Source organism: Halichoerus grypus, chromosome 9 (genome assembly GCF_964656455.1).
Source record: "Halichoerus grypus chromosome 9, mHalGry1.hap1.1, whole genome shotgun sequence".
Classification (NCBI taxonomy): Eukaryota; Metazoa; Chordata; class Mammalia; order Carnivora; family Phocidae; genus Halichoerus; species Halichoerus grypus.
This window is the reverse complement of record NC_135720.1, coordinates 28,779,626-28,806,986: the sequence shown is the minus strand read 5'-3', so window position 1 is coordinate 28,806,986 and position 27,361 is coordinate 28,779,626. Positions and strand designations below refer to the sequence as shown.

Below are 27,361 nucleotides of genomic sequence, written 5' to 3'. Positions count from 1 at the left end.
CTTTTTTAGGAGATTAAAAAATTATCTTCTCTGAATTCTCTATTTTTTAATTTTTTTTACCTTTCAGTGAATAATATGTTCTAGGATATATTTAACTATAATTTAGTTATTACCTACCTTTATAGCATTGTTCTACTAAATATAATTCAATAAACTTTAGCTTGGCTGCCTTTATATTCATCTAGGGTAGGGGATATTAATAATTTAAAAAAACAAATAGAGTTCCATGGCGTTAAGCTGCAGAGGAATGTGGAAATTCAGAAATATAAGATCAGAGGTGGAGTCAATACTACATAAAGCTGGGAAAGAAGGAAAGGAGGGAAAACAGGGAGGAAAAGGAAGGAAGGAAGCAAGGAAGCAAGGAGAGAAAGCAGAAAGACAGAGATGTTTCTCCTTGAGGGAATTCATAATTTAATTCTGGCAGAACTAATTATCATTTAAGGAAGAATGGGACCAATTATGATGCCAGGTATGAATATAAATGAATATAAACATGTTTGGGAACATGAGAAAAACAAATTAATTCCATTTGTGAGGAATACAAAGCTTAATGGAAATAGACTCCAGGTAATACCATTTCTGATATGCTTCAATCCAACCCCAAGCAAAGGAAAGAGCAAGGAAATTTGTAAATTATAAATTCATATGAAGATATTTTAGGGCTGTAACAATTCAGAGCAATGCAAGACTTCTAATACCAATTACTGTCTTGGAGCAATCAGGTGAGAACTCTCAGCTTCCCATCATCACATCTGTATCCAAGCATCTATCCAGTTTCTACCTATATGTCTATCAGAAGGGGTGAAAAATCCCTTCTCTTAAGGCCAGTGTCTCCATTAGTATTCAGGACTACAACTTCTTTCACTTTTTCAAGGACTTGAGTCCTGCAATTACCACCTCCATGGTACATTACCCACTTCTCCATCTCCACTGGATTATTCCAATCAGCAAATAAGTATGCTTTAATACTGTCCATCTGAGATTCCTCTTCAGGTCCTGTTTCTCTGCTCCCCGGTCAAAAGTTATGGGCTTCCATTCTGTCCTCAATGCACTTCAACTGTGCCACTTAAATGGTTTTCATCAAGGTAACCAAAGGACACCATCTAGCTAAATACAATCCTCAATTTTCTATCCTCTTTTACTCATTCTCTCAGTAGCATGTGACAGTTTACCACTCCTCTTTCTTGAAGTACTCTCCCCCAGGCTTCCCTGACATCCCCTTTTCCTGGCCGAGTGCCTCAGGTATTTAGCTATCTCTCCCCAGGTGATCTTACTCAATTTCACAGATTGAGAATATAGAACACCAGCCCTGACTTACTCCCTGCACTCAAGACTCAGAAATCCAATTGCCTACTATACAACTACATCCGTATCCAAAACTCCACTCCTAAAAATTGCTACCCCCACTCCAGCATTCCTCATCTCATTACCTCCTCTTGCCACTGCTAGCATCTATACACCTGCTGGAAGTGACCCCGACTTTTCATTCCTTCACTTACGCCACATCCAATCCATCACCGAGCTGTGTTACATCTACTTCCAAAATACATCGCAAATGTGTCCACTGCCTGCATCTTCATTACTGCCACTGTTAAACATGAGGCCATGAGTCTGAGGCAGTTCTAATGCCATGGCGGCTGAGCTTACAGCCTACAGAAGCAAGCCCAAATCTAAGACTGTAAATACCTCAAGGTTACAAAATCGAAACCTAAGGACAACCAATCACCAACAGCCAATTAGGCTTTAAACTATAGTCAATTTATAATGTCCTTGCTTTGCTTCAGCATTTTCTCTATAAAAGTCTTTCTTCAGTTCCTGCCAGTGGAGCACTTCTAACCACTTCCAGTTTGGGACTATGCCATTCAAATCAATTTTTGCTCAAATAAACTTATTTATTAAAATTTTTAATAGGTATCCATTTATCTTTTACACCATCCTTAGTCCAGGCTACCAACTCCTCTTGGATTGCTCCCCTTTTAAAATCTATTCTCACATTCTCCCCAGCTTAATACCTCCATCACTGCTTCTCTGATTGAAACAATATCTAAGTCTTTACTGAAGGTTTAGCAGAACATGTCACCCTCAAATATGCCTCTTTGGCATAAGGATTATTTTGAGAAACTGCAGATACTGGAGAAGCTCTGAAAACAGGTATAGAAGCTGCCCTTTAATAAGGGAAATTTACATTAGAAAAGGGGCCTCTACTAGGAAGAGAGCTGTGTCCAGAGAGAACTTTTCACCTCAGTGGAGGGGAAGCCCTTGTTTACCAAACAGTTCCTCCTCTCACCTTCCCCTGAACTGCCATCCCACTTTGAAGCCCTAGACCCCTATCCCTTTCCTCCAGTAAAGATGGTAGAAAAGCCTCAACTGCCTGGCAGCTTTGTAGTCTCCTTCTTTGTGGGGCTCCCATATGTACATAATTATTTTTCTTTTATTAATTTTTCTTAAGTCAATTTAACTGTTAGACCAGCCACAGAACCTTGGACAGAAGGGAAATTATGCCTCCCCTGCACTTCCATGCTAACAGGCATGCATAATCTCCTAATCACCTCTCCAATCTGGCCATCAAACACTGTTTCCCCTTGCTTGCTCACTGTTACTACTTACGCACAGTGCTCTTCTTTCTGCTCTCGAGCATGCCAGTTATCTTTCTGGATGAGGACTTCTACAGGGCAGGACCTACTCCTTGTTAAGTGTTTCTCTTGAGAGGCGTTTTAGGAGCATACTTTGAGGGCAGCCCAAGCACACGTGTGTGTGCGCGCGCACACACACACACACAATCCTTAGTAGGCAAGGATTAAATAATGTTAATAGAAAATATGAGTGAATTTTCAACAACATAAAACTTTGGCTGGGATTCAGGGAAGAAGAAAATTAGATACCTGGTAAAAATTTATTATCCTGGTTGTAATAGATGAGAAACTGCAGAAATATACTCTGCTTTCAAGATTAAAGACTTTTGACAATGGTGCTCAGACCATTCAATGGGGTAAGAGTAGCCTTTCCAACAAATGGTGCTGAGACAACTAGACTGTGTGACTAGACAGCCACATGCAATGGGATAAAATCAGACCTCTACATCGCATTATACATATAAAAACATGAACTCAAAATAATCACAGACCTAAATGTTAGAGTTAAACATATTAAAATTTTTAAAAAAGGAAGTAAATCTTTGGAATGCAGGTTAGGCAAAGGTTTCTTAGATATGACACCACAGCAAAGTGACAAAAGAAAAAAATAGATAAACTGAATTTCATAAAAATTAAAACCTTTTTGTTTTATAGGTCACCATCTAGAAAGTGGAAAGACAACTCACAAAGTGGAATAAATCATCTGATAAGAGACTTCTATCCGGAACATATAAAGAACTCTTAAAAGTGAACATTAAAAAGACAAAAAAAATTTTTTAACTTTTTTTTTTAATAATTTTATTTATTTATTTGAGAGAGAGACAGAGAGAGTGAGAGAGAGAGAGCATGAGCAGGGTGAGGGGCAGAGGGAGAAGCAGACTCCCCGCTGAGCGGGGAGCCCGATGTGGGGCTTGATCCCCGAACTCCGGGATCATGACCTGAGCCAAAGGCAGACGCTTAATGACTGAGCCACCCAGGCGCCCCCAGAAAGACAAAAAAATTTTTTAAAGAATTTGAACAGATATTTCTCCAAATAAGATACACAAATGGCACATCAAAAATGTTCAATGCCATTAGTCATCAGGGAAACAGAAATCAAAAAGCACAATGAGGTATCATTTCTTACCCACTAGGATAGCTATTTCCTAAAAAAGAGAGAAAATTCACGTTGGCACGAATGAGGAGAAACTGGAACACTTATACCTTCCTGGCAGGAATATAAAATGGTGCAGCCACTTGGGGTAAGTTTTGTTGTTTTGCAAAATGTTAAATGCAGAGTTATCATATGTCCCAGCAATTCCACTCTTTGATATATATCCCGAGAAATGAAAACATATGCTTACACAAAAACTTGCACATACACGATCATAGTAGCATTATTTCTAATAGCCCCAAAGTGGAAACAACCCAAATGTCTATAAACTAATGAATGGGTAAACAAAATGTAATATATTTATACAATGGAATCTTATATGGTAATAAAAAATAGTATTTATAACATGCAACAAATGGAGGAATTGTGAAAACCTTATCCTAAGTGAAAGAAGCCAGTTATAAATGACCCCATATTATTTGATTCCATTTACATAAAATGTAAAAAAGTAATGGGTCACTGATACTGGACAGCTCAGTAAGCCCAGTGTTTTCTGACATGTTCCCTCCATAAGATGCCCCATGTGAAAAGAAACAATAGCCTACTACTTACTTCTGTATTCCAAGTGCCTGCCACATGGTAGTAGATGTCTAGTGAATAAAAAAATACTTCCATTGCACTATTACATAAAGCAGTCTTTGAACATACAAACACCATTCTAATTCCCTTTTGAAGGTCTCACCCCTTCATCTCGTGTCAGATATAATTACATTTCATAAATGAATGAATGTCTAATTATTCAACTGAATTTTGGGAGTGGACAGAAGAAGAGGGAAGGACAAACATGGCGTGCCATTCCAACTCTTTTAAATTAACATTTATTTTCTTGACAACTGAATTAAAGGCTGGATATAAAATAACCTTGCTTGTAAAAGGAAGAAAGGTGCTGTGTTGAAAGCATCTCGATACAATTTCGTTGAAATTGTTTAATAATCAAAGCCTTTTTATATGCTACTATTTTTAGACTAACTTTGGGGTCTTGAGCAAATCACTTAACTTCAATAAGCCTCAGCTTCCTCCTTTCTAAAATTGGAATAACAATAATATCTAATCTGTGCCTCAGAATTGCTACATAGCTAAATGGAAAAAGAAGTGTGAAACATTGGTATAAATGATCAAGAGCATTATCAGCACCGTGTATCATTGCTATTCCTGTGCAGCTTGCATGCATTTCAAGGCTTATACAATTTACTCAGCATACATCCACTGAACTGTACTGGTGTCTCTTACCTATTAAGTATCGTATATATTTTTCTCAGAGGATCAAATGACTGTGCTGGTCCTTTACTGAAAATATATCCCTATTGCTTAATATTCTTAAATCTTCAAAAATATGAAGGTACTTGCTAAATTCTCAGATTCCTATATATAATTCCTTGATAAATTCAAGCTCAAATAAGGAAAATACACATCTGATTAACTTTTGTAAAAGTCCTATTAAAAAGTACGAATGGTACATTTCAATATTTTGGTACATCAGAGTGAAAGCTACGGTTTTTAAGTTATCTTCCTTCCAATAAAAATTACTTACCTTTGCAGCACAGGCTCGTATCACCTCCTAAAAGAAATACAATACAGTAAGTAAGGAAATAGTCATAATTTCATTTTAATAAAATTATCAACTCTTCTCAACATATCCTGATATTAATCTTTTAATAACCAAAATCAACATTTGGGAGAGTTTCTTTGTCTATCACCCTCACCCTGTACCTGTCACACTGCATTGTGAATTAAAGAGACTCAATGTGTTCTTAGTAAATCTAACCTGCCGCAACAAAAGGCACTGAGAACAAGACTATGGAGGGCCCACATGTATCTGTCTCAAGAAAAACATGTGGCCTCAATAAACTTAATAACAAACTTAATAATAATAAACTGGTAAAATGCTAAAATTCTACCAGAGCACTAACATGTCTCAAAGACACACCCAGAATTAATTGCCATATATAACTATCTCCATAAATAACAATGCCCACAAATATAATTCCCACATTAATAATTTATTTCAGAGGAAATCTAAGAATAAACCCAACTGAATGGCAAAGTATATGATCAGTATTGAAAGAGCTACAGAAAGGAACTGCCTATAATTCATGGGACAAGGCCAAGAGAGGATCACTTCTGAAAAAGAAACTAGTAAAAGTCAACACATAAGGAATGATTTGAAAATTTGCTGCTAAGGAGACACAAAAAATACTCAAGTCCAAAAAAGGTTAGCTAGCATGTATCATCAGCCTACAACAGAACTAGAGAAAAGAAAAACGGTAATGATGAATGCAGAGTTTAGGAAAAAAGAGAACTGAAAGAGGAACATCAATTTTTTATCCAGAAATTTCTAAGGGAAAGACACTGTGTCTAAAGGATATTAGTAATTCGATTCCTAAAAGGAGAAAGTGAAACTGCCTGGGCATGAGAGTCCGATCGCCTGGACTGAATCTCAGCTCCAGTGCCAGCCATCCGTGTGACAGGGGTGATACCGCGTGGGCTCTGGAAACCTCGACTTCACCTTCTGTAAAATGGGGGTAATACTAGCACCCACACTATTTGATGGTTTTGAGGATTAAATACGATGAACATGTAAAGCATTTAGCACATTATGTCAGTTATTACCCATAATTCATTACGTCAGTTATTACTCATAATTATACAGATGTTAGTTACCACCAAACAAACATTATTAGGTGAAATCTTCTATAGGGCAAAGAAAATTAACCTTTTTTTCAAAGCTGGCATAAAATGTCCTTAAACCCATCTAATCCCTATTCCTATGACTCTGCTTAATAATCAATTCTGTAATCACTAACCTGGGTTTCAGATTAATTTTAAAAAGGGAGAGTGGTCTTGAGCGGGCAGGCAGCTGGAAAGGTATACCTTTCACTGTAAGATGTTTTTTAGGTTTATAAATCAACTTTTTGTAAGACTGATTACTCCTAGTAGGTACCCCAGATTCTGAGCAAGTCTGGATGCACTGAGAGGATCAAATTTTAAAACCTTAGAATGAATTTTGTCAATACTCTCAATATACTGTCTAGCTAGGAGATCCTATCTGGGCTCAGTATGCCTTCCAGGGACCTGCTGCAGCAGCAACATACAGTCAAACCTGTTATGTAGGAAACAGCAAAAGGACGACACGGTAAAGCTACAGAGAACACAGACTCCTCTATTTTTGTATCCTTTACTCATTAATGAGTAAACACCTATTAAACGCCTGTTGAATTAAATTGGTTATGCAATTCACACACCCACCCACACCCTAAGCTTGCACTATATTTTATTTTAAAAAAATTTTTTTTTTTAAAGATTTTTATTTATTTATTTGACAGAGAGAGACACAGTGAGAGGGTGAACACAAGCAGGGGAAGTGGGAGAGAGAGAAGCAGGCTCCCCACGGAGCAGGGAGCCCGATGCAGGGCTCGATCCCAGGACCCTGGGATCATGACCTGAGCCCAAGGCAGACGCTTAATGACTGAGCCACCCAGGCGCCCCTTATTCAAAAAATTCTTATTGTGGTTACAAAGAAAGAAGTATCTCCAGTAATACAGTCTTCTATAATATAGAAGTAATCAAGTCTTCTCTATTACACTTCTCTGTAGAATACCAGTGTTATAGTCTTCAATGGATTAAGTAATAACCTGACAAAAAAAAATTGGGGATCTACCAAAATAAATTATAGGAAACAAGAAAAAGGCATTGTGACAAAAGGTAAAAATCGAGTCAACCTAAATGTTTGTAAAATATAAAAAGAACAGAGCTGCCATGGGAATAAAGATGACTTTTTGTTTTTTATTTCCATACATACTATATACATTATGAAAAAAAAACACTGCAGATAACATTTGAAAAAAAGTTCAGTGAATTGTCTCAACATGGGAAAAATACGGTTTTTCAAAAACACAGCAAAGCTTTCATTTCCAAAGGCAGCTTTGATCTACCTCAATCCCAATGCAAACAGAAACTCCAAATAATTTTTAAAAAGATGTGGTAAAAGCTAAATAAATTAATGATTCTAAGAGAAATAAATTTTTCTCTTATAATAAATTACCAATGTGCTTCCCCATGCCTTTGATTTCATATCTTAAAAAATATCTTTCTGATTTTTCCTTTACATCCGCTTTCTTTTGTTCATATATCCTTCCATTTATCTGAAGATGACAGCTATGTAAGATGATGGAAAAGAAAAGCTACAAGACTGAGTTGATTCCAGGATGTTAAGTTTTACAGTCTGAAGATCAACAGATTGTAGGAAACCTGTTCTTTTATTTATCTATGAATCAGTTTCTCTTAAATCTGCAAGGTCATTTTGTCATGTAAAATTTTAGACAAGGGACACTTCTTTTTTTTTTTTCCTAGTGAAGAAACATTTTTCGGGGCGCCTGTGTGGCTCAGTCTTTAAGCGTCTGCCTTCGGCTCAGGTCATGGTCCCAGGGTCCTGGGATCGAGCCCCGCGTCGGGCTCCCTGCTCCGCGGGAAGCCTGCTTCTCCCTCTCCCACTCCCCCTGCTTGTGTTCTCTCTCTCGCTATGTCTCTCTCTGACAAATAAATAAAAAATCTTAAAAAAAAAAAAAAAAAAAAGAAACATTTTTCTCTAATTTTCAAAACTCAATTTATCTATTCCTTTTAAAATCTGGAACACCATACATAATTCAATTAAAAAAATAAAATAAAATCTTAAAATACACAGAATTATAACACTGAAATAAACTTCTTAATTTATAATATATATTCTAAAATTTATACTGAGAAGAATAAAATATTTCTCCTATATTCCAACTAAACCTGCAGTCTGATATACCTGAAATTCGAATTTTCTCAAGAAAGAAAAGGAGAGAAAGTAAGTACAGTCATAACTAAAGGTGCCTCAGTGTAGCTCCTGATATGTTTGGTTTAAAACTGGTCAAGATTCCTATCAAAGGAGGAGAGAAAGGGATAATATTTATTAAGTGCCAGGCACTGTGCCAAAAGGTGAGAACACAACAAGGAACAAGTCTGCACAGTCCCTGTCTTCAAGGAGCTCAAGGCTAACTCTAACTAAAAGAACTATTATGGTCAAAGAGCATAAATATTTTTAAGGATATTTAAGCTTCTCAATACATCTTATCTTTGAGAAAGACTATGTAGAATTTTATAACAGAATAAATAGCACAATATTTTTAACTAAGCATCCTCCTCATTTTCATAATCTATTTTCCAGTTTTATGAGCAATACCTGGTTTTTACGGCACTTTTTTTCTTGTAGTGAGATAACAGACCTTTTAAATATGCTTAAGGAACATTTGTGTCTTCTTTTTGGAGGTACATGCTTATTAATTTTATCCATTTCTTTGTGGAGGTCTATTTTTCTTTATTGTTTAGTTTTGCACATTAAAGAGGCTGAACCTAACATATTTTATGTAAATATTTTCCCAGGTTGGTGTTTGTTGTGTTTGTGCGTGTTGTACATATGCACACATACACACACTTCCATTTTTAAACAGCAAAACAGGTCTTGGGTTGGTTTTTACAGGAATATCAGGTCAGGAAAGCCTGTAGATTATCCTAAATTGGTCTATTTACTGCAGTGAGTGATGTTAGAATAAACACCACAAAGGAACTATAAAAGCACAAGAAAGTCTATTTTTAAGTAACTGACTTACTTTGTTGAATTAATATTTATTGGCACGGCAATGTAAAACAGAATCAAAATGGTTTTAAAATTTCCAACTTCTCAACTGCATAAAATCATTAAACATACTGTGACAGAATCGAGTCTCTGTTTCACTTGCTGCATCTTCATTGAAGAATGTTCAGTGTGGACATAGTCATCAATCTGAAAAGAGCCTTGATGAGGCAGTTTAGGACAGGTGCATAAAGCGTCTTGACTTTGGTGTATTCCAGGTAATGGAAATGTTCCATTGTAGCGTTTGAACATTTCAGCCTCTTGCTGGGCAACTGGAAAAATAAATCTATAATTAGTTCAAGTCAACACAACAAAGGCACAATGAAATAATTAAGCCATGAAATTGTAGCATTAAATAAATGATCAGGAACTACATAATACATTTTAAAAACTGGGTAATAATAAGACAACATGACTGATAAAATGTGAAGTTTTTAAATACTATAAAAACATAAAAAGGAAAAAAATAATTTCACAGATAATTTATGTCAGGCAGTATTATAATTGAGCCTTGAAGGCCATGGCAATCTCTCGGTCTGGTAAACAACAAACTGGGATGGGAGCCTAACTTTAAATATATGTATACAGAAAACGTTTAATATAAAAACTCAAAGGCATACAGAGTAGAATTAAAGGAAAGGCAAGAATAATAAAAATAATTATTTACAAACCCATCTCCCTAAAACAACTGTTTTCATATTTCTATATCCCTCTTAATCTTTATGCATATGTACATTTTATGCAAGATACCATAATAGGAATACAATGTAAAGTTTTTCAATTTAAATACAGACATCTTTCATATGTTTATTACTATGTAATTACCATTTTTAAATCCTTTACATCTCATCTAATGAAGCACTATTATTTATTCATGCATTCTCCTATTACTGAATATTTACAATGTTTTCTGTTTTCCCTCATTACAGACCATGTGTGTAGGAGTACTTTCATAGTTCAAATTATTTCTTAAAATAATTCTTTCTTTGGCTTTAATTCTCAGGCTGGAATAGATGGTCAAAAGGGTGAATGTTTTGATGATGATGATGATGATGACAAGGACAACAGTATATATACTGCACTTCATGGTTTTAGAAGGCTTTCACATATGTTATCTCATTTGATCATTTAAAATTAAGGAATTTGAAAATCTGTAAGCACCCGTTTGAATATACAAAGGAGAAAAAACATACCGTGATCATTTAAAAAGTATTTCCTTAATTATATACTTTTAAATAGAAGGCCTTTCTAAATATAACATGAAGAGTAATTGATATAATCAAGATTTGTAACAGGGACTCAACAGACCAGCCTTCAGGGATTCTGTGTACTACTGAAGTTACATACAGAAATATGAATATGTATAAATGTTTCTGGAAATCAGATCCATAACTTTTATCAGATTATTTGTCAAAGGACTGCATGAGTCAGAAAATGCTAAGAATTGTCAACATAAAAGATGGACAGATTTTGCTACATAAACATTTATAGAGTCTTCATTAAAATAAAAAACTATCATAATCAAAATTAAAAAGCAAATGACAAGTAATATAGTTCTTCTATCTCTGGCCAAACTAAGAGTAAAAAGGACCAGATTTGCCCTCCTGCTTGACACTACCAAAAAGCAGATAGAATGTATAAAAGGAAGAAATAAAACTGTCTTTCTTTACAGATAGAATCATCTATGCAGAGCTAAGATGACAGTGAGGCAAGTGAAGTACATGAGGAAGAAAATTTAAGGAGAGACTTGCTCGATCTCAGGTCCTGGCCCTACTTTGTGTAAAAAATCTGAATGGAATCTAAACAATAAGCCATTAGAACTAATAATCAACTTTAGGCAAGGTTCCAAGATACAAGATCAGCATACAGAAATAACTGTATTTCTATATTCATGTAACAAATAGTCAGAAACTGAAATTTTTTAAAAATGTCATTTACAATGCTATAAAAATATTTCATACTTTGGGAAAAAGTGATGAAAGATGTGAGGGCGCCTGGACTCAGTTGGTTAAGTGTCTGCCTTCGGCTCAGGTCATGATCCCAGGGTCCTGGGATAGAGTCCTGAATTGGGCTCCCTGCTCATCAGGAAGTCTGCTTCTCTCTCTGTCCCTCCCACACACTTGTTTTTTTCCCCCTCTCCCCCCCACAAAAATAAATAAAAACACTTAAAAAAAAAAAAGATGTGAAAGACATGCATATTGAAAACTACAAAACTGCTGAGAGAAACTGAAGAAGAACCTAAAATAAAGAGATATATTATGTTCATGGTTAGAAAAATCAATATTGTTAAAACATCAGTTCTCTTCAAATGACCTGTACATTCAGTGTAATCCCACTCAAAATTCCAGTAGGTCACTTCTGGAGAAATTGTCAAATTCTAAAATCCACATGGAAATGCAAAGAACTTAGAAGAGTTAAAACAACTTTGAAAAAAACAAAGGGGACTTAAACAACTTGACTTCAAGTCTTACTATAAAGCTACAGTAATCAAGACACTTCATTATTGGCATAAAGATAAACAGATTAAGAGAAAAGAGTCTAGCATGTATGGACAAGGTGTAAAAGGAATTCCATGTAAAAAAGACAATCTTTTCAACAAATAGTGCTAGAACAATTGGATATTCTTATGTGAGTAAACAAACTTTGATACATACTTTATACCATGTATAAAAAATAACTCAAAATGAATCTAAATGTAAAATAACTTAAAATGAATCTAAATAACTCAAAAAAGAATCTAAACGCTATACCATGTACAAAAAATAACTCAAAATGAATCTAATGTAAAACCATAAGAGAATTTCTTTTAAATCTTTTTTTTTTTTAAAGATTTTATTTATTTGACAGAGAGCACAAGCAGAGGGAGCAGCAGAGAGAGCGGGAGAAGCAGTCTCCCGGCTGAGCAGGGAGCCCGATGCGGGACTCGATCCCAGGACCCTGGGATCATGACCTGAGCCGAAGGCAGATGCTTAACCGACTGAGCCACCCAGGTGTCCCCATAAGAGACCTTCATAGAACACACAGGAGAATATTTTTGTGAGCTTGGATTAGGCAAAGATGTGTAGATACAAAACGAAAAATCCATGTAAGAAAAAAATTGGTAATTTTGGACTTCATCAAAATTTCAAACATTTGTTCTTGAAAACTGTTAAGAAAGCAATTAGAAGACAAGACAAAGACTGGGGGAAATGTTTGCAAATCATGTATCTAATTGAGCACCGCTTGTATAGAGAAAACCTAACTCTTAATTAAAAGTCAATAGTCAGAAACAAACAAGCCAATTAAAAAATGGGCAAAAAATTTGAACAGACACTTCACTGAAGAAGATAAATGGATGGCAAATATGTACACGAAAAGATGGCTCAACATCATTAGTCACTAAAGATAAACAAATTCAAAGCACTGTGAAATAGCACTGTACACCTATGAGAGGGGCTAAAATTAAAAAGACTGACCACTTCAAATTTAGCAAGGCTATGGAGATACTGAAACCTTCACACTGCTGGTAGGAAGGTTAAATGGCCTGACCACTTTTAAAAACAGTTGGGCAGCTTCTTAAGAAGTTAAATGGACATCTGCAATTGGATACAGCCCTTCTACTCTTAGGAATTTCTTCAGAAGAAATGAAAGCACATGTTTATACAAAGACTTGTAGATGCATATTCTTAGCAGCTTATTTCTAATAGCTAAAAGCTGGGTACAACCCTGACACCCATCAACAGGTGGACAGAGAAAAACAAACTGTGATCTATCATAAAATGAAATAAAAAGGATGAACTACTGATAAAATCTAAAATAGATAGGTTTCAAAGTAATTATGAGTGACAGAAGCCAGACAAAAAGAGAGTACATGGTATAAATGGTCTCACTTATATACAATTCTAGAAAATGGAAATTAATTCGTAGGGATTGACTGGGGGACAGAGGAGGTAGGGAGAGATTTCAAAGGAGCACAAAGTAACTTAGAGATGATGGATATGTTCATTATCTTCATTGAGATGATGGTCTCACAAGTGTTTAAATATGTCTACACTTATCAAAATGTACATTTTAAATATATTGCATGTCAATTATACTTCAATAAGGCTGCTCACACTAAAAAAAGCAAATGACAAGCTAGTGATAAAAGGGTTTAATTTTTTTTTTAAAGATTTTATTTAGTTGAAAGAGAGAGAAAGAGAGGGAGAGTGCACATGCGCACACAAGTAGGAGGGAAGGGCAGAGGGAGAGGGACAAGCACTCCTTGCTGAGCACGGAGCCAGATGTGGGCTCCATCCCAGGACTTGGAGATCATGACCTGAGACAAACTTAGATGTTTAACCAAATGAGCCACCCAGGTGGCCTGGGGGTTAATATTCTTAACATGCAAACAGTCCCCATAAAATGAATTAAAAATAAATAATCTAACAGAAAATGGGCAGAGGACCACTACAGAAAATTCAAAAGAATAACTATATGGCCAATAAAAAAATATATTCAACCTCACCAATAAGAAGGAATAAGGAGGAAAAAAAGGGAAAATTAGAAAGTGATGGGTTCTTTTTTTTTTTTTTTGCCTGTTTAACTGATCCACTGTACTTCAAGATACTTTTTCATAAGAAACAAATTGAGTAAGAGTAGCCAGCTGTGTAGTGAAGTACTGCTTAAAATACTGAAAAAATATGTAACAGTGGAATTGTACAACAATCATTTAAATAAATTATGGTGTATTCATTTAATGAAAGGGAATTCAGCCACTAAGATTATACACAGAAGTATAATTGCCATGATGAAATATTGCTAATATATTATTAATCAGAGGCAAATAATTTATAAAGCAATATAATGAATATACAAAAAGATGATCATTTTTTTTAGTCACCAACCTTGGTTGCACCAACCATGAATTTAAGATAGCACATATAAAAAATTTTGGGTCCTTGATCACTATATTCATGCCTCAGTTCATTTACACACTCTGAATAAAGCACAGCTCAATAATAAGGGGCACTCTCTCCCTGCAGACCCTGATGATGTAAGTACCAGGGACCATTACTGAGGGAGAAGACCTGCTTACAGTCCACCCTTTCAGAGATAGATGTTCATTCTTCAGTACCAATTACTGTCCTCAGATGGAAGTGTAGCTGTACTGTTCTCAGATGGAAAATCTACATGGGTCTGACTGCGTTTTCTCAGTACATATTTTGGACTTCCTTTCATAGCACTCTGACAATTTACTCCCAAATATTCAAAGATTGTTTAAAGAACAAGAGAAACTGAAGCTGTGAAGGAAAAGTGCTCTATGAATTGGAAATCAGAAAGCTTAACAGTAGTAGATGAGCCAGGGATGAATGACTCAACAGACGAAAATTATGTCTCACGATCTTTGCCTTATTTTTTTCAAAACTGTCCTTTTAACATTTCATTGTTTTTTGTTATGAATGGAAAGTAAAGCTGGATTTGACTATTTAATGGCATTTTCTGACTCCCTGTTTTTCTGTACTTGCTAGTTATCTATTGCCAACCACAATTTCACATTAAGCTCTGAGTGGGCACGCGAAGCATATAAATGCGGATATAAGCAACAGTTATACAGGATAGCAGGATTTTGGTATTTATCTTATTCTTTTTGCCAAACTGTATTTTCTAAGTATTATGCTATGCTAAACATGTATTATATTTTTTTTAAAAAAGGAATTTTTTTAAAACTGGTAAAAAATAACAAAAAGCACCTAAATATTTATTTTTTTGTGGTATTATGATGCCTTTCAGAAAGAATTAAAATGGCCCACATGGATGCAGGTAACAAAAATAAACCTCAAACAATTATGAATATTTGTTTCTGTTGTTTAAGGGGAATTTTCTATACAAAAGCCATCTGACTGGATTTCAAGGAGTCACATTAACACCCTACTTTATCTTTAACACTCCTAGTACTGTGAAGGCAGCCATAAAAGAAATCTGCAAAAATACTCACAAAGACCTAGTTTCTCAGATACTAGAAACAGAGGCTACTTACAAGTTCTTGCATTCCTCCCCTCCCTAGCCCTCCACAATATATACATCTATCTGTGTAACACTATACAGATTATTTCACTGTAAAATAGGTCATAATTGATGCTTTCTGAAATTCCTTCAAGCTTTATGCTTCTAACATTTCAAAGCTTTCTAAAACATTTCTACATAGACCACGATTGGAGTATGATGCTGCAATTAAACAAACTGTATTTCTTCACTTAGTCGTTTTCTCTTCTTTGGCTCATTTAACTTTGTACATTTAAAATTCTAACCTAACCTGATAAAACTCAAAATTTTAACAGTCTCACCCCATCCATCCACCACTTTTTGAGGAGTGCACTAGAGCAGGCTCTGGGAATACAAAGACACTGGCCCCCTCTTGGGGTTTGAATCTTTTGGAGGTCAACAAGAAATTACTGCTATGTGCCAACTGGCGTAGCAGAGCTGTATCCACAAGGGGCTGAGAACATAGAGGTGGCAAGTACATTTGCTTAAAGGAACGTTATACCCATCAAATTACTTCCAAATCTACCTACAACTGGCTATAATTGGGGATTCTAAATTTCATACAACTAAAAAAAATTCATAAAGTGTTTTCATAATTGATAATCAGATTTTGATTTATAATAAGTTCAGTGCTTTTGTGTATGTTCTGGCCTTAAACATTATAAGAAATAACGTGGTTTTCTCAGGAGATTTTTATCTTTATAGGAGGAAGAACAGAGGAAATAAGATATTTTAATCCAGAGCCCTTTGCATTTGAAGTGAATACAAGGTTTGTTATTATTAAAACCTATGTTTACTTATGTTATTGACTTTATAACAAAGTACAACTAAAAAAATCAAAATATTCTTTCTCTTATACTATATTAACAGTAAGATTCCCTTTTGGTTCAACACTTAATCCCTTTGTTCAAGACCTATTATTAGATACAGTTCTGTTAATGCGTACTGTCATTTTACTGGATACCTAATTCTTTTACTTATAAATGATTCTATTTCTAATTATAGCATTACTGTAAGCTGGTAGGTCTACCATGCTAGGTTCCCAGCATTCAGCAGTTATGCAGCATGCTCCTTGCTTTCCTCTAGTGTTTGATATGTGTAGGGAATTTCTGTGGTCTGAATGTTTGTGTCCCCCTGAAATTCCCATGTTGAAGTCCTAACACCCAAAGTGGTGGTACTGGGAGGTGGGGCCTTTGGGAGGTCATGAGAGCAGAGCCCTTATGAATGGGAAGGGCACTAATCCCCTTATAAAAGAGGCCTCAGAGAGTTCCTTTGTCCCTTCTACCATGTGAGGTTACAGCTAGAAGGTGCCATCTATGAACCCAAAAGTGAGCTCTCACTGGACACCGAATCTGCCAAGCCTTGATCTCGGAACTTCCCATCATTCAGAACTGTGAGAAATAAATTTCTGTTGTTTACAAGCCATGTAGGCTCTGGTATTTTGTTATAGTGGTCAGAATGGACTAAGACAAGAATGTTCAAGGGCTTAAAACTTTTTCTTTTTTTAATTGTATTTTTCGGGGCCTGATTTGTTCCTGCTTCACCTAATCTTAAGAAACTGTGTGGGGCGCCTGGGTGGCTCAGTTGGTTAGGCGACTGCCTTCGGCTCAGGTCATGATCCTGGAGTCCTGCGATCGAGTCCCGCATCGGGCTCCCTGCTCAGCGGGGAGCCTGCTTCTCCCTCTGACCCTCCCCCCTCTCATGTACTCTCTCTCTCTCTCATTCTCGCTCTCTCAAATAAATAAATAAATTAAAAAAAAAAAAAAAAGAAACTGTGTGGATGGGCCAGAGAAGTTCTATTGAGTAACACTTCAACTTTAGTAGCCTGGGTGCATTCAGGGCCTGTTAGTTATTTTGTATTTCCTTGGCATATTTAATATGTTAAGGAGAACTTGTGCTACTAATGAAACTGTCCAAAGTTTTCTTTTTTTTTAAAAAAAAAAGATTTTTTTATTTATTTGACAGAGAGAGAGACAGCAAGAGAGGGAACACAAGCAGGGGGAGTGGGGGAGGGAGAAGCAGGCTTCCCGCTGAGCAGGGAGCCCGATGCGGGGCTCGATCCCAGGACCCTGGGATCATGACCTGAGCCGAAGGCAGACGCCTAACGATTGAGCCACCCAGGCGCCCTGTCCAAAGTTTTCTAACAAGGAAGTATAACAGATTCATGTCTCAAAGTCAACCAAAAGTGAGAGCATCTACCATCATTCAGCAAATCTGTTAGGTGAACGCCAAAATATAATAAACTATCTCCAAATCCCTGAAGTACATGCTATTGTCCTTATGTTGACTTCCTATTCCATTATCAATCACTTTTCACACATCATGCTATTCAACTCAACTGTGTGACGTGTGCATTGCTATAGAAAACAGCTAGGATTTCTCTGCTGCAGCCTGGTTCAGGAGCTCTTAATATATCCCTGCTCCATACCATGCTTTATTCTTTGATGAAACACTGAGATAAAACAGGACAGGTATTTTGATTTTACAGGTTAAAAAACAGATGCAAAAATGCTGTTACCTGACCAGGGTCAAACAGAAAGTGATGGCACTCTGCCTAGAACCCCAATGAGCTAACTCCTACTCCAGTCTTTCCCACCACACTGCTATTTTGCACCGTTATCACTCTTCCTTCTTGGTGCACTTTAAAAAGCATGAATGTAAGCATTTAAAAAAAAAATGCCTGGATGAGGAATTCAGGGCTCTGATTTATGTTCAAAGCCAGTTTTTTATTTGTCCTGAATCCTTGAATGACACAGCCTTTCAAATCAAAGTATCCATTATGTGGAGAATATTAAAATAGAGACTTCAGGATATGACCAAGAAATAGGTAGTTTAAGCTCGTCTTCAAATATGGCATTTCTATATCTTAATTCTTCTACTAGGCTAAAAATAGATACTTAAACTATGACCTACAATCAGTTATATATGTATGTTACTGTATAATCTTACCCAAGTATGAGAACTGTAGTAACTGAGTTTGTCTTTGAATCATGCATCATTAGTACTTTAAGAACACTATTAAATTATACAGACAACTATGCATATTAAATTAATTTCACCTAGACATTATCTTGTTGCAAAAATATTATAAAGTTAGTTACATTAAAATCAAATGCTACATAATAAAGATAATTCATATTTTGGATTATACTGAGAATACAACTGCTTAATGCATTATAATTATCCCCAACATTTGTAAAAGAATGAACTATTAATGATACTAGATAACCAAAGTTCCTTTTAGTCTTAAGGGCTCCTCCTAAATATTAAAATTGAAAACAAACGATACACTTCATCACAGGAATATCTGGCTACCTTTTTAATTAAATTACTTCATGAAACAGGAAATGCAAAGACTAAATAAGTAGCTTAGTGTTTTAAGAATATGGGCTCTAGACTCAGCTGGGTAAATGTGTGACCTTATGAAAATTACTTCATTCTCCCTGTGCCTCAGTTTCATCATCTGCAAAATGAAGATAATAATAGCATCTACCTTGTGGGGTTTTGAAAGGGCTGTATGGAAGCATGTACGTAAAATGCTCATAAGAGCAGAGGACACACAGTAAATATTTGATAAATGTTAGCTACTACTACCACTATTATTATTAGCCCCCAATTTACTCACTGATCATGGCTTTCATTCTATATTTTTATAAAATTTAAGAGGAAAATGCTATCTATAGGATTTATAATTCTTATTTTAAACACTTATTGCACATCAGTAATATACGAGGTACTATGTTAGACAAGGAATTGCAAACACCATGGACTTTTGGTCAATGAGCAAGTTATATAACAAAATTTTTATAGGAATATAAAGGTATCCATTACCTTGAACTCGGATACAGTATGTCACAGTGTGAAAAATAAAGCTATCAACAACAACAATGTAGGTGGTTCTTAATGAATATGAATTCTTTAAATAAAATCACATTTAGTGTCAATGGTTGAGATTGCTGTTCAGTGTAACTAAAATTCTTCCAGAGGTTTAATCAACTACGTGGGAAGCACAAAAGACTGGAAAAGAGCATGGTAATCTGGGTCTGATTCCTGGATTTTACAGCCCTGCTCAACTTGGCACACAGTAGATGCTCAATAAAGATTTGTCTTGCCTAAAATACTATGACAAAGTACTCCAGAGTTAACACTGATTCAGAGAAGAGACTGCCACCTAGTGGAAAATTAGGCTCATCACCTGGGATTATCAAATAATACTGAGAACTTCCCAAATTAACACTTGATCCTACTTAAAATACTACATGTATATTCACTGTGTGTCAGTATTCAGGCTAAGTATTGGTAAGAAAAAGATGAATAAGCCTCCATCTCTACTGCCTTCAAAGTACAGATAATAGAAATCACATACTCCACAGAGTGGCATAAAGTAAATGGTATTGCAGAAAAAAAAGAAAAAGCCTTGCTTATTAGACAATCAAAAGCTAGTATTTCAGGAAATTTGCTAAAAAGGCAGGTTAGTGTAGCAAGTAAGAGCACAGTCTCCAAGTCCAGACTGTATGGATCCAAGTTCTGGCTCATGTAAAATGAGGATAATTATAGGACCTAACTCTTAAGATTATTGTGAAAAATGATATGTAAAAATGTAAAGTGCTTAAAACAGTAGCAGAAACAAAGAAAGTGCTTTGAAAGTATTAGTTATGATTATCACTACATTTAGAACAAGATCCTAGAGATGGAGGTAGACAAATATTAATAACAGAACATTAACTGCTGAAGTCTAGCTTCATAAATTTAATTCAGCAGAAGCCGTTTCTTCTGACTAGCACTCTGTTATTATGGGAATCCTAAAAGTACATTATTTGTGGTACTCTGTGACTAAATTTTGTATTACTAGATGATTAACCCTTTCAACATCAGGCAAATAAAACTGCCTTCTGAAAGTAAAAATTGTATTTCTTACCAAAAAAAGCAAAAAGTCAGTAGAATGAAAGACCCAAAAGACCACAACCTGAACATATGCTTAACAGGGAAAGATGCTTGCTGACTCTTCACAGATTTTGCTAGAACTGAAAGATAGATGATACATTTAGCTACCATTGTGGTCTCATTCGCAGCTTATTTAACTTACAAAAAAAAAAAAAAAAAAAGAGTTTGCTCCATTTTCCTTGAAAAATACCTAAATGTATGAGCAGCTCTGATAAATACTATTTAAAAATCATGTAACTGTTCTATATCTTTCTAATTTTATACCACTAAAAACACTTATGTAAAGATAACATGTAAACTTTATTTTCAAGCCAAGAAAGTGTGGGCAAAATATTCCTGCATTAAAAATAAGTAAGATATAAGGCAAACCTCTAACAAGTTAATAATAAATATTGTAAGTTTTAATGAAAAATCTAAATACTATTGACTTGATGATTATGGCTTGCATTTAATGAGTAAAATACTTCAGAGTCTAAAACAACTTTTTGTTTCCTTATGACTATATACCATACACAAGAACTGTGCTAAATTTTGGATTGCTTGGGATTATGTAACTTCTTCCTAAGCTTCCTCATTTTAAAAATAGGCAGCAAAGAGTTAGGAAAATGTGTTGAAACATTTTGAGTTTTGTTTGTAAAGGTGTTAGTATACTGAAAATTGTGTTCTAAAATCATGGCACAAAATAATTTTAATTTCATGTGTATTATTTGAACATTTTAATTTCTGAAACACTTTGAATTCCATCCTTTTCTCCATTAATACAGTACAGATATAATGTCCTTAACTTCATGCACTTATTTTCTAATACAACTGACCCAGAAAGGTGCACATTCTAATTAAAAAAAAAAAAAGGCTGCCAACAGAATGAATAGAGAGGGGGGAAAAAACCTTTTTTCAATTCCCTTTCATATAGAGGTGCTTATCAGCATATTAAAACCTCAGTTCCCATAAAGTCAAGTATATACAGGTTAAATGAGCATGATAACCACCCATTTTACCTTTTTCCTTGTTTTATTATAGTCCTTATCAATTTACAAAGTACTTTCACAGTCCCCGCCTCACTGTAACCTCAAAAATGGCCCCCTGAGGCAGCACAGGTGTGGAGAGTAGCAGTGCCACTTACCAGATGAGGAAATGGGAGCTTCAGGAAGGCAAGAGGCTTGCGCAAGGTCACTACAGAAACAGAATTGAACCTAAAACCTCTGCTTTTGAACTCCTAAAAATGCTTTGCTTTTTCTGCTTATGCTTCTAGAATGGACTTCTTGGTCTAAATGCCTACTGTCTAAAAACCAAATCGGCAAACCCAACTGGGCTAACTAATGATGGAAAGCCTTGATCAATGACAGAAAAAATACTGCAGAAAGAAAGAAAAAGAGTGGAACTTCCACTTGCCTTTGTAGTGACAATTTCAAAAGCCTACAAAGCACATTAGGAATTGAATAGAGACTGTTGTGAAAGCTCTAAAGGTTCTGAGGAAATAACCGAGCTGCCTCCTTCCGTACACCAGGCCCAGTGATGCGGATGCAGCGCCTAGGTGTGACTCCCTGTCATGTAAACAGTGAGAGTACACACAAAGAACGGCCTGTTTCAGGACACATGTTTGAACTAGACACCAGGTTTGAATATGTGTTAGAGAAATTTGGTATTTCTTCTCGGTAAAATTTTTCAAAATAAATCTCAATTTTACATATTTTTTTTCTAATATAATTTGCCTGGAAGAGCATAATAAAATCCATACAATGATCAACAATTTCAGGTTTAGAACTTAACTGTCTAATGTTCCACAAATAAGTGAAACCATATGATAATTGACTTTCTCTGCTTGACTTATTTTGCTTAGCATAATCTCCTCCAGTCCCATCCATGTTGATGTAAAAGTTGGGTATTCATCCTTTCTGATGGCTGAGTAATATTCCATTGTATATGTGGACCACATCTTCTTTATCCATTCATCTTTTGAAGGGCATCTTGGCTCCTTCCACAGTTTGGCTATTGCGGACATTGCTGCTATGAACATTGGGGTGCATAAGGAATAGCATGAAGGACATCAGGAGAAGGAAGGTAAAAATGAAGGGGGTGGAAATCGGAGGAAGAGATGAACGATGAGAGACTATGGACTCTGAGAAACAAACAGGGTTTTAGAGGGGAGGGGGGATTGGTTAGCCCAGTGATGGGTATTAAGGAGGGCACGTACTGCATGGAGTACTGGGTGTTATACGAAAACAATGGATCGTGGATCACTACATCAAAAACTAATGATGTATTGTATGGTGACTAACATAACATAATAAAATTTTAAAAATTAAAAAAAAAAAGAACTTAACTGTCTAATCATTTAGCACTTCTCACAACCATTAACCAATAACCAATTAACTGCTAACCAATATTTGTATTAACGCAATAACCACTCACATTTCATTTAAATTTAAGACTCTCTGCCAAATTCCACGTTAATGCTACCTACATATATATGTGTGTGTGTGTGTGTGTATATACATATATATATATGTATTTGTATATTTAGGCATTTAAGATATTGTATGTAAGCCATCCTAGCTTAGCAAAAACACTGAATGATGATACATGACATCCTAAACAAATCAGAGACTAATGATGACCGTTTATTTTTGAACAAGATTTAATATATAAAGAAAAGGAACTGCAGTTTTGGGAGTGACAGCACCATGAGTACATACAGTGCAGAACAATGAAATCCTAATTTCAGGACAGAAATTAAATAATTAAAGAAATGTTTAAAAATAGCATAAATCCAAATAATTCTAAGAATACCATCTTATTCCTGAAAAAAATGTGTCCAGTCTTTATTTCCTTATTTTTTCTCAGAAAGACAGAATAGCATAATTTTAGAGTAGAAAAAGACTTTAAATTTCTAATTCCAGATCTTATTTTCACTGACATTTGATGTTTTTACCTTCCTTTTAGGCTAAGAAATTCTTAAAACTATAGCTTATTACAACTATGTACTTTAGTGAAAAACAAAAACATGGAATAAAAAACTAAATATTCAACAGAAAACATTAAAGATCCCTACTTCCTAAATGTTGTTTACCTTTTAAATTTAGTTAACACATTCCCAAATAATTTTTAGGTGAATTTTATTTAAATTTAGAAAGAAAGTGATGATTACCTTTCTGTGATTCCAACAAAAGGGCACAACCATTTATGTGTACCTTTGCTGATATTTAAACTCCATAATAATAGTGCTTATGGAAAAGTAAAATGTTATAACATAATATAATCTATTTAATTTGTTTCTTAAAATATATTCAAGAGAGCTTTATTAATACAAAGGCTGACAGTTTTCACAAAGCTCATGATTCCTGGTTTAGTCTAAAAGTAAAGGTTACTTAAAATATTCTTTTCTTATCAGCAGTGAACTTACCATGGAAATCATAAATATATAGAAGAATTGGCTCATTCTGCCCAAATGCACAAAATGCAACCATATTTTCAAGTGGGTGATAAGAAATGTCTCGAATGGGTGATTTGAATGGCAGGTCAGAATACACTGCTACTTGTTCTCCTAAATAAAAAAGACATGCAATAATTTGTACTGTCTCAAATATCTCTCATTAGAAGATTATTCTTTAACTTACTAAAAACAGTTATAGTAATAACAAAGCTTGCATTATTTACATGAAAACATTGATTACTTAAAAATAGTTGAGTAACTCTTATATTAAGTAATTATTTTGCATCCTGTTGGACCTCCTCTTTCTACTTCTCATCCCAACCTCTTCACTGAAGTTTTCAAGGCACCAAAAAAAAAAAAAAACTTGGCAGGAGAGAAGTACCTGACTCTGAGATCTGACAGCTGAGCAAATGCCAACTAATAACAAAGAACTCAGGGAGAACTCTGGGAGGAACTGCAGGATCTAAAACTGAAGACACTGGTTAACGGAGGTTTGGTGGGGAATTCATTTTTCTATTTTTTTTCCAGAGACTGAGGTACCACCTGCTTTAAAGATACATATGATTATTAATGGCTAAAAGAGGCCTTACAGCAGAGGTCTAAGGAACCTATGAAAACCGGAGCTCAAAAATCAAAGAACCAAGATCAATTTATTGAAGGAGAAAAGAGATTTAACACTTCCAAACTGATGCTAAAGTATCAAAACACAGTAAGAAAAAAAAAACCCCTAAGTGAACCAACTAGTCAAAAACACTTAAAGGAAAGATGAAGAGAATGTGCAATTAAGGAGAGCACGTGCTGTGATGAGCACCAGGTGTTGTATATGTAAAGTGATGGACTGCTAAATTCTACACCTGAAACTAGTATTACACTGTACGTTAACTAACTGGAATTTAAATAAAAACTTAGGGGAAAAAAATCAAGAGAATAAACACAGTGAACCAAATACTACTGATTAGAGATATTTTATATTTTACAAAATTCTCTCAATTTATTGCTAAAAAAAGTTTATGTGGTTTTAGCTTTTCTTTTGAAAAGCAAAGGTGAGGCACAAATGAACTTCCCAATGTACTGATTTATTGTATTGGGAAAACATGAATTACAGTAATTGAGGTAAATTGCTTTTGCTTTTTTTAAGAATTTTACTTTTAAGTAATCTCTATACCCAATGTGGGGCTGGATCTTATGACCCCAACGATCAAAAGTCGCAAGCTCTATCAACTGAGCCAGTCAGGAGCCCCAGGTATATTGCTATTAAGTTTCAGACACCAAAACTTTTGACAGGAATACGTTTATTTCTAATAAAAAATATATTACAGACATTTAGCCATTTGTATACCCACTTACATTCCAAATTCAGGTTATAAATATTCTGTATTTTGCATTACAATCTTAATTAAGCACTTCTCTTAATAGATAATACTGTAATAACTTTGTATGGTGACACATGGTAACTATACTTATCATTGTGAGCATTTTGAAATGTATATAACTGTTGAATCATCATGTTTGTTGTACACCTGAAACTAATATTGTATGTCAACCACAATAAAAAATACTTCTCTTAAGATTGCTAATACCTTATTATAGGCAAGGAAAGAATAAACCTTGAATTATAATGTGAAATTCTAAATCCATGAAGATATCAAAACAATAAAAACAGAATTTAATATAAATTTAAGACTGCAGCTGAGTCCCATTATCAGTTCTCCCATTTGGAAAAACATAACTGAGAACCTGAAATCAGAATTTTCTTGAAAATTACTCCATAAAATGGTAGTTTCCACACTTCTTCAAAAATAAAAACAAACACCCCAAATTTTTTAAGATCAATGAAATATTTACCTGTTTCTGGGTTCCAAACATATACTATACCATCTTCACTTCCAGCAAAGAGAAAAGTCCCACATGGTGTCAAAGTACTATGAATCTTTTCCCGATAATTTGCTGCACCTACAAATTTCCTTGCTGCTAATCTACAAACAAAATAAGATTTCACAAATGTAACCTATCTTACCCATTGAAAAGATTGGTAGTGAAAAAAACCGTTTCTTTTAAATACTTCATTTGCATTTAACAAACAATTTTTTGAGAATCTGTTACATGGGAGACATTCTATGATGGATGCAGAATAAAGAAGAGTGAGTTCCAGGGGCGCCTGGGTGGCTCAGTTGTTAAGCGCCTGCCTTCGGCTCAGGTCATGATCCCAGGGTCCTGGGATCAAGCCCCACATTGGGCTCCCTGCTCCTTGGGGAGCCTGCTTCTTCCTCTCCCACTCCCCCTGCTTGTGTTCCCTCTCTCACTGTATCTCTGTCAAATAAATAAAATCTTTAAAAACAAAAAGAAGAGTGAGTTCCAGAGCTCAGGGAGTTTATAATTTAGCAGGAGAGAGAAGGAATGCATCAATATAAAACAGAAATTGGATGTAGAAAGTGCCACAAGAGAACAAAATGAGTACTTTGCAGATTCGGATAAAAGTGATTATTTTTTTTAAGATTTTATTTATTTGAGAGAGAGAGAGAGGGAGAGAGAGAGCATGAGCGGGGGGGAGGGGCGGAAGGAGAGGGAGAAGCCAACTCCCCGCTAAGCAGGGAGCCCCATGGTCCCCCCAGGACCCTGGGATCATGACCTGAGCCCAAGGCAGATGCTTAACTGACTGAGTCACCCAGGTGTCCCAAGTGATTATTTCTAGCTATGAAGAGAGAGCCTACTTTATGGGAGTGGCATTTGAGTTGGTTACTTAAAAATGTACAAGATTTTTATATTCTTATATTTTTCCCACGTGACAAATTTTTAAAGTCACACAACAAATAGTTGGATCCTTGCAGGAATATTAGACAAAAATATTATTAAATCATCTATTAAATATGGTATATAACCTTCTAGACTTTTTCATTTGTGAATAATAGCTAACATTACTTTTTTTAAAGATTTTATTTGAGAGAGAGAGAGAGTACAAGCAGGGGGAGCAGCAGAGGGAGAGGTAGAAGCAGGCTCCCTGCTGAGCAGAGAACCCCATGTGGGGCTCAATTCCAAGACCCCAGGATCATGACCTGAGCTGAACGCAGATGCTTAACCAACTGAGCTACCCAGGTGCCCCAAGAGCTAACATTATTTTAGTGCTCACTATGTGTCAGGTAAGCACTATTATCATCCCTCGTTTACAGAGAGGACATTACATACAGTGTCCCATTATATGCTTTTTTTTTTTTTCCCATTTAACAATAAATCATGAATAATGGTCCTCTGTGTCAGAAAATATACATTATGTATTCATTTTAGTAAAGGTATATATTATATCACTGTCTAAACATACCTTAAGAAATCTTCTACTGTGGGACAACAGTTAGGATGTTTCTAGCTTTCCCTTACCATGAACATGATTTCTCTGAACAATCTTGTGTATATATATATTTTTGCTGTTTTATAATTATTTTCACATAAATTCCCAGACCTGAGGTCACTGACTCAAACGTTTCTGGAGTCCTTGCTATATGGTGTAATGCTTTAAGTACTTTACATGTGTAAACTAATTTATT

General features: G+C 35.3%; 1 protein-coding gene across 19 annotated transcripts in view; it reads right to left on the bottom strand.

Moving 5' to 3' along the window:
- AHI1 (Abelson helper integration site 1) overlaps positions 1-27,361 on the bottom strand; it is a 255,463-nt gene that overhangs the window by 159,897 nt on the left and 68,205 nt on the right. For 17 of the 19 annotated variants that reach the window (XR_013441090.1, XR_013441089.1, XR_013441091.1 and 14 more), the window contains 4 exons: positions 25,668-25,798; positions 23,793-23,933; positions 9,518-9,714; positions 5,318-5,344 (listed from right to left, as the gene is read on the bottom strand). Coding sequence is in view for 10 of the 19 variants with exons in the window: in XM_078054696.1 (XP_077910822.1) it covers positions 5,318-5,344; positions 9,518-9,714; positions 23,793-23,933; positions 25,668-25,798 (496 nt within the window). In the remaining 9 variants the exon portion in view is untranslated. Of the gene's footprint in view, positions 1-4,338; positions 4,377-5,317; positions 5,345-9,517; positions 9,715-20,990; positions 22,394-23,792; positions 23,934-25,667; positions 25,799-27,361 lie in introns of those variants that run through there. The other 2 variants (XR_013441097.1, XM_078054704.1) reach the window with 2 other exon arrangements.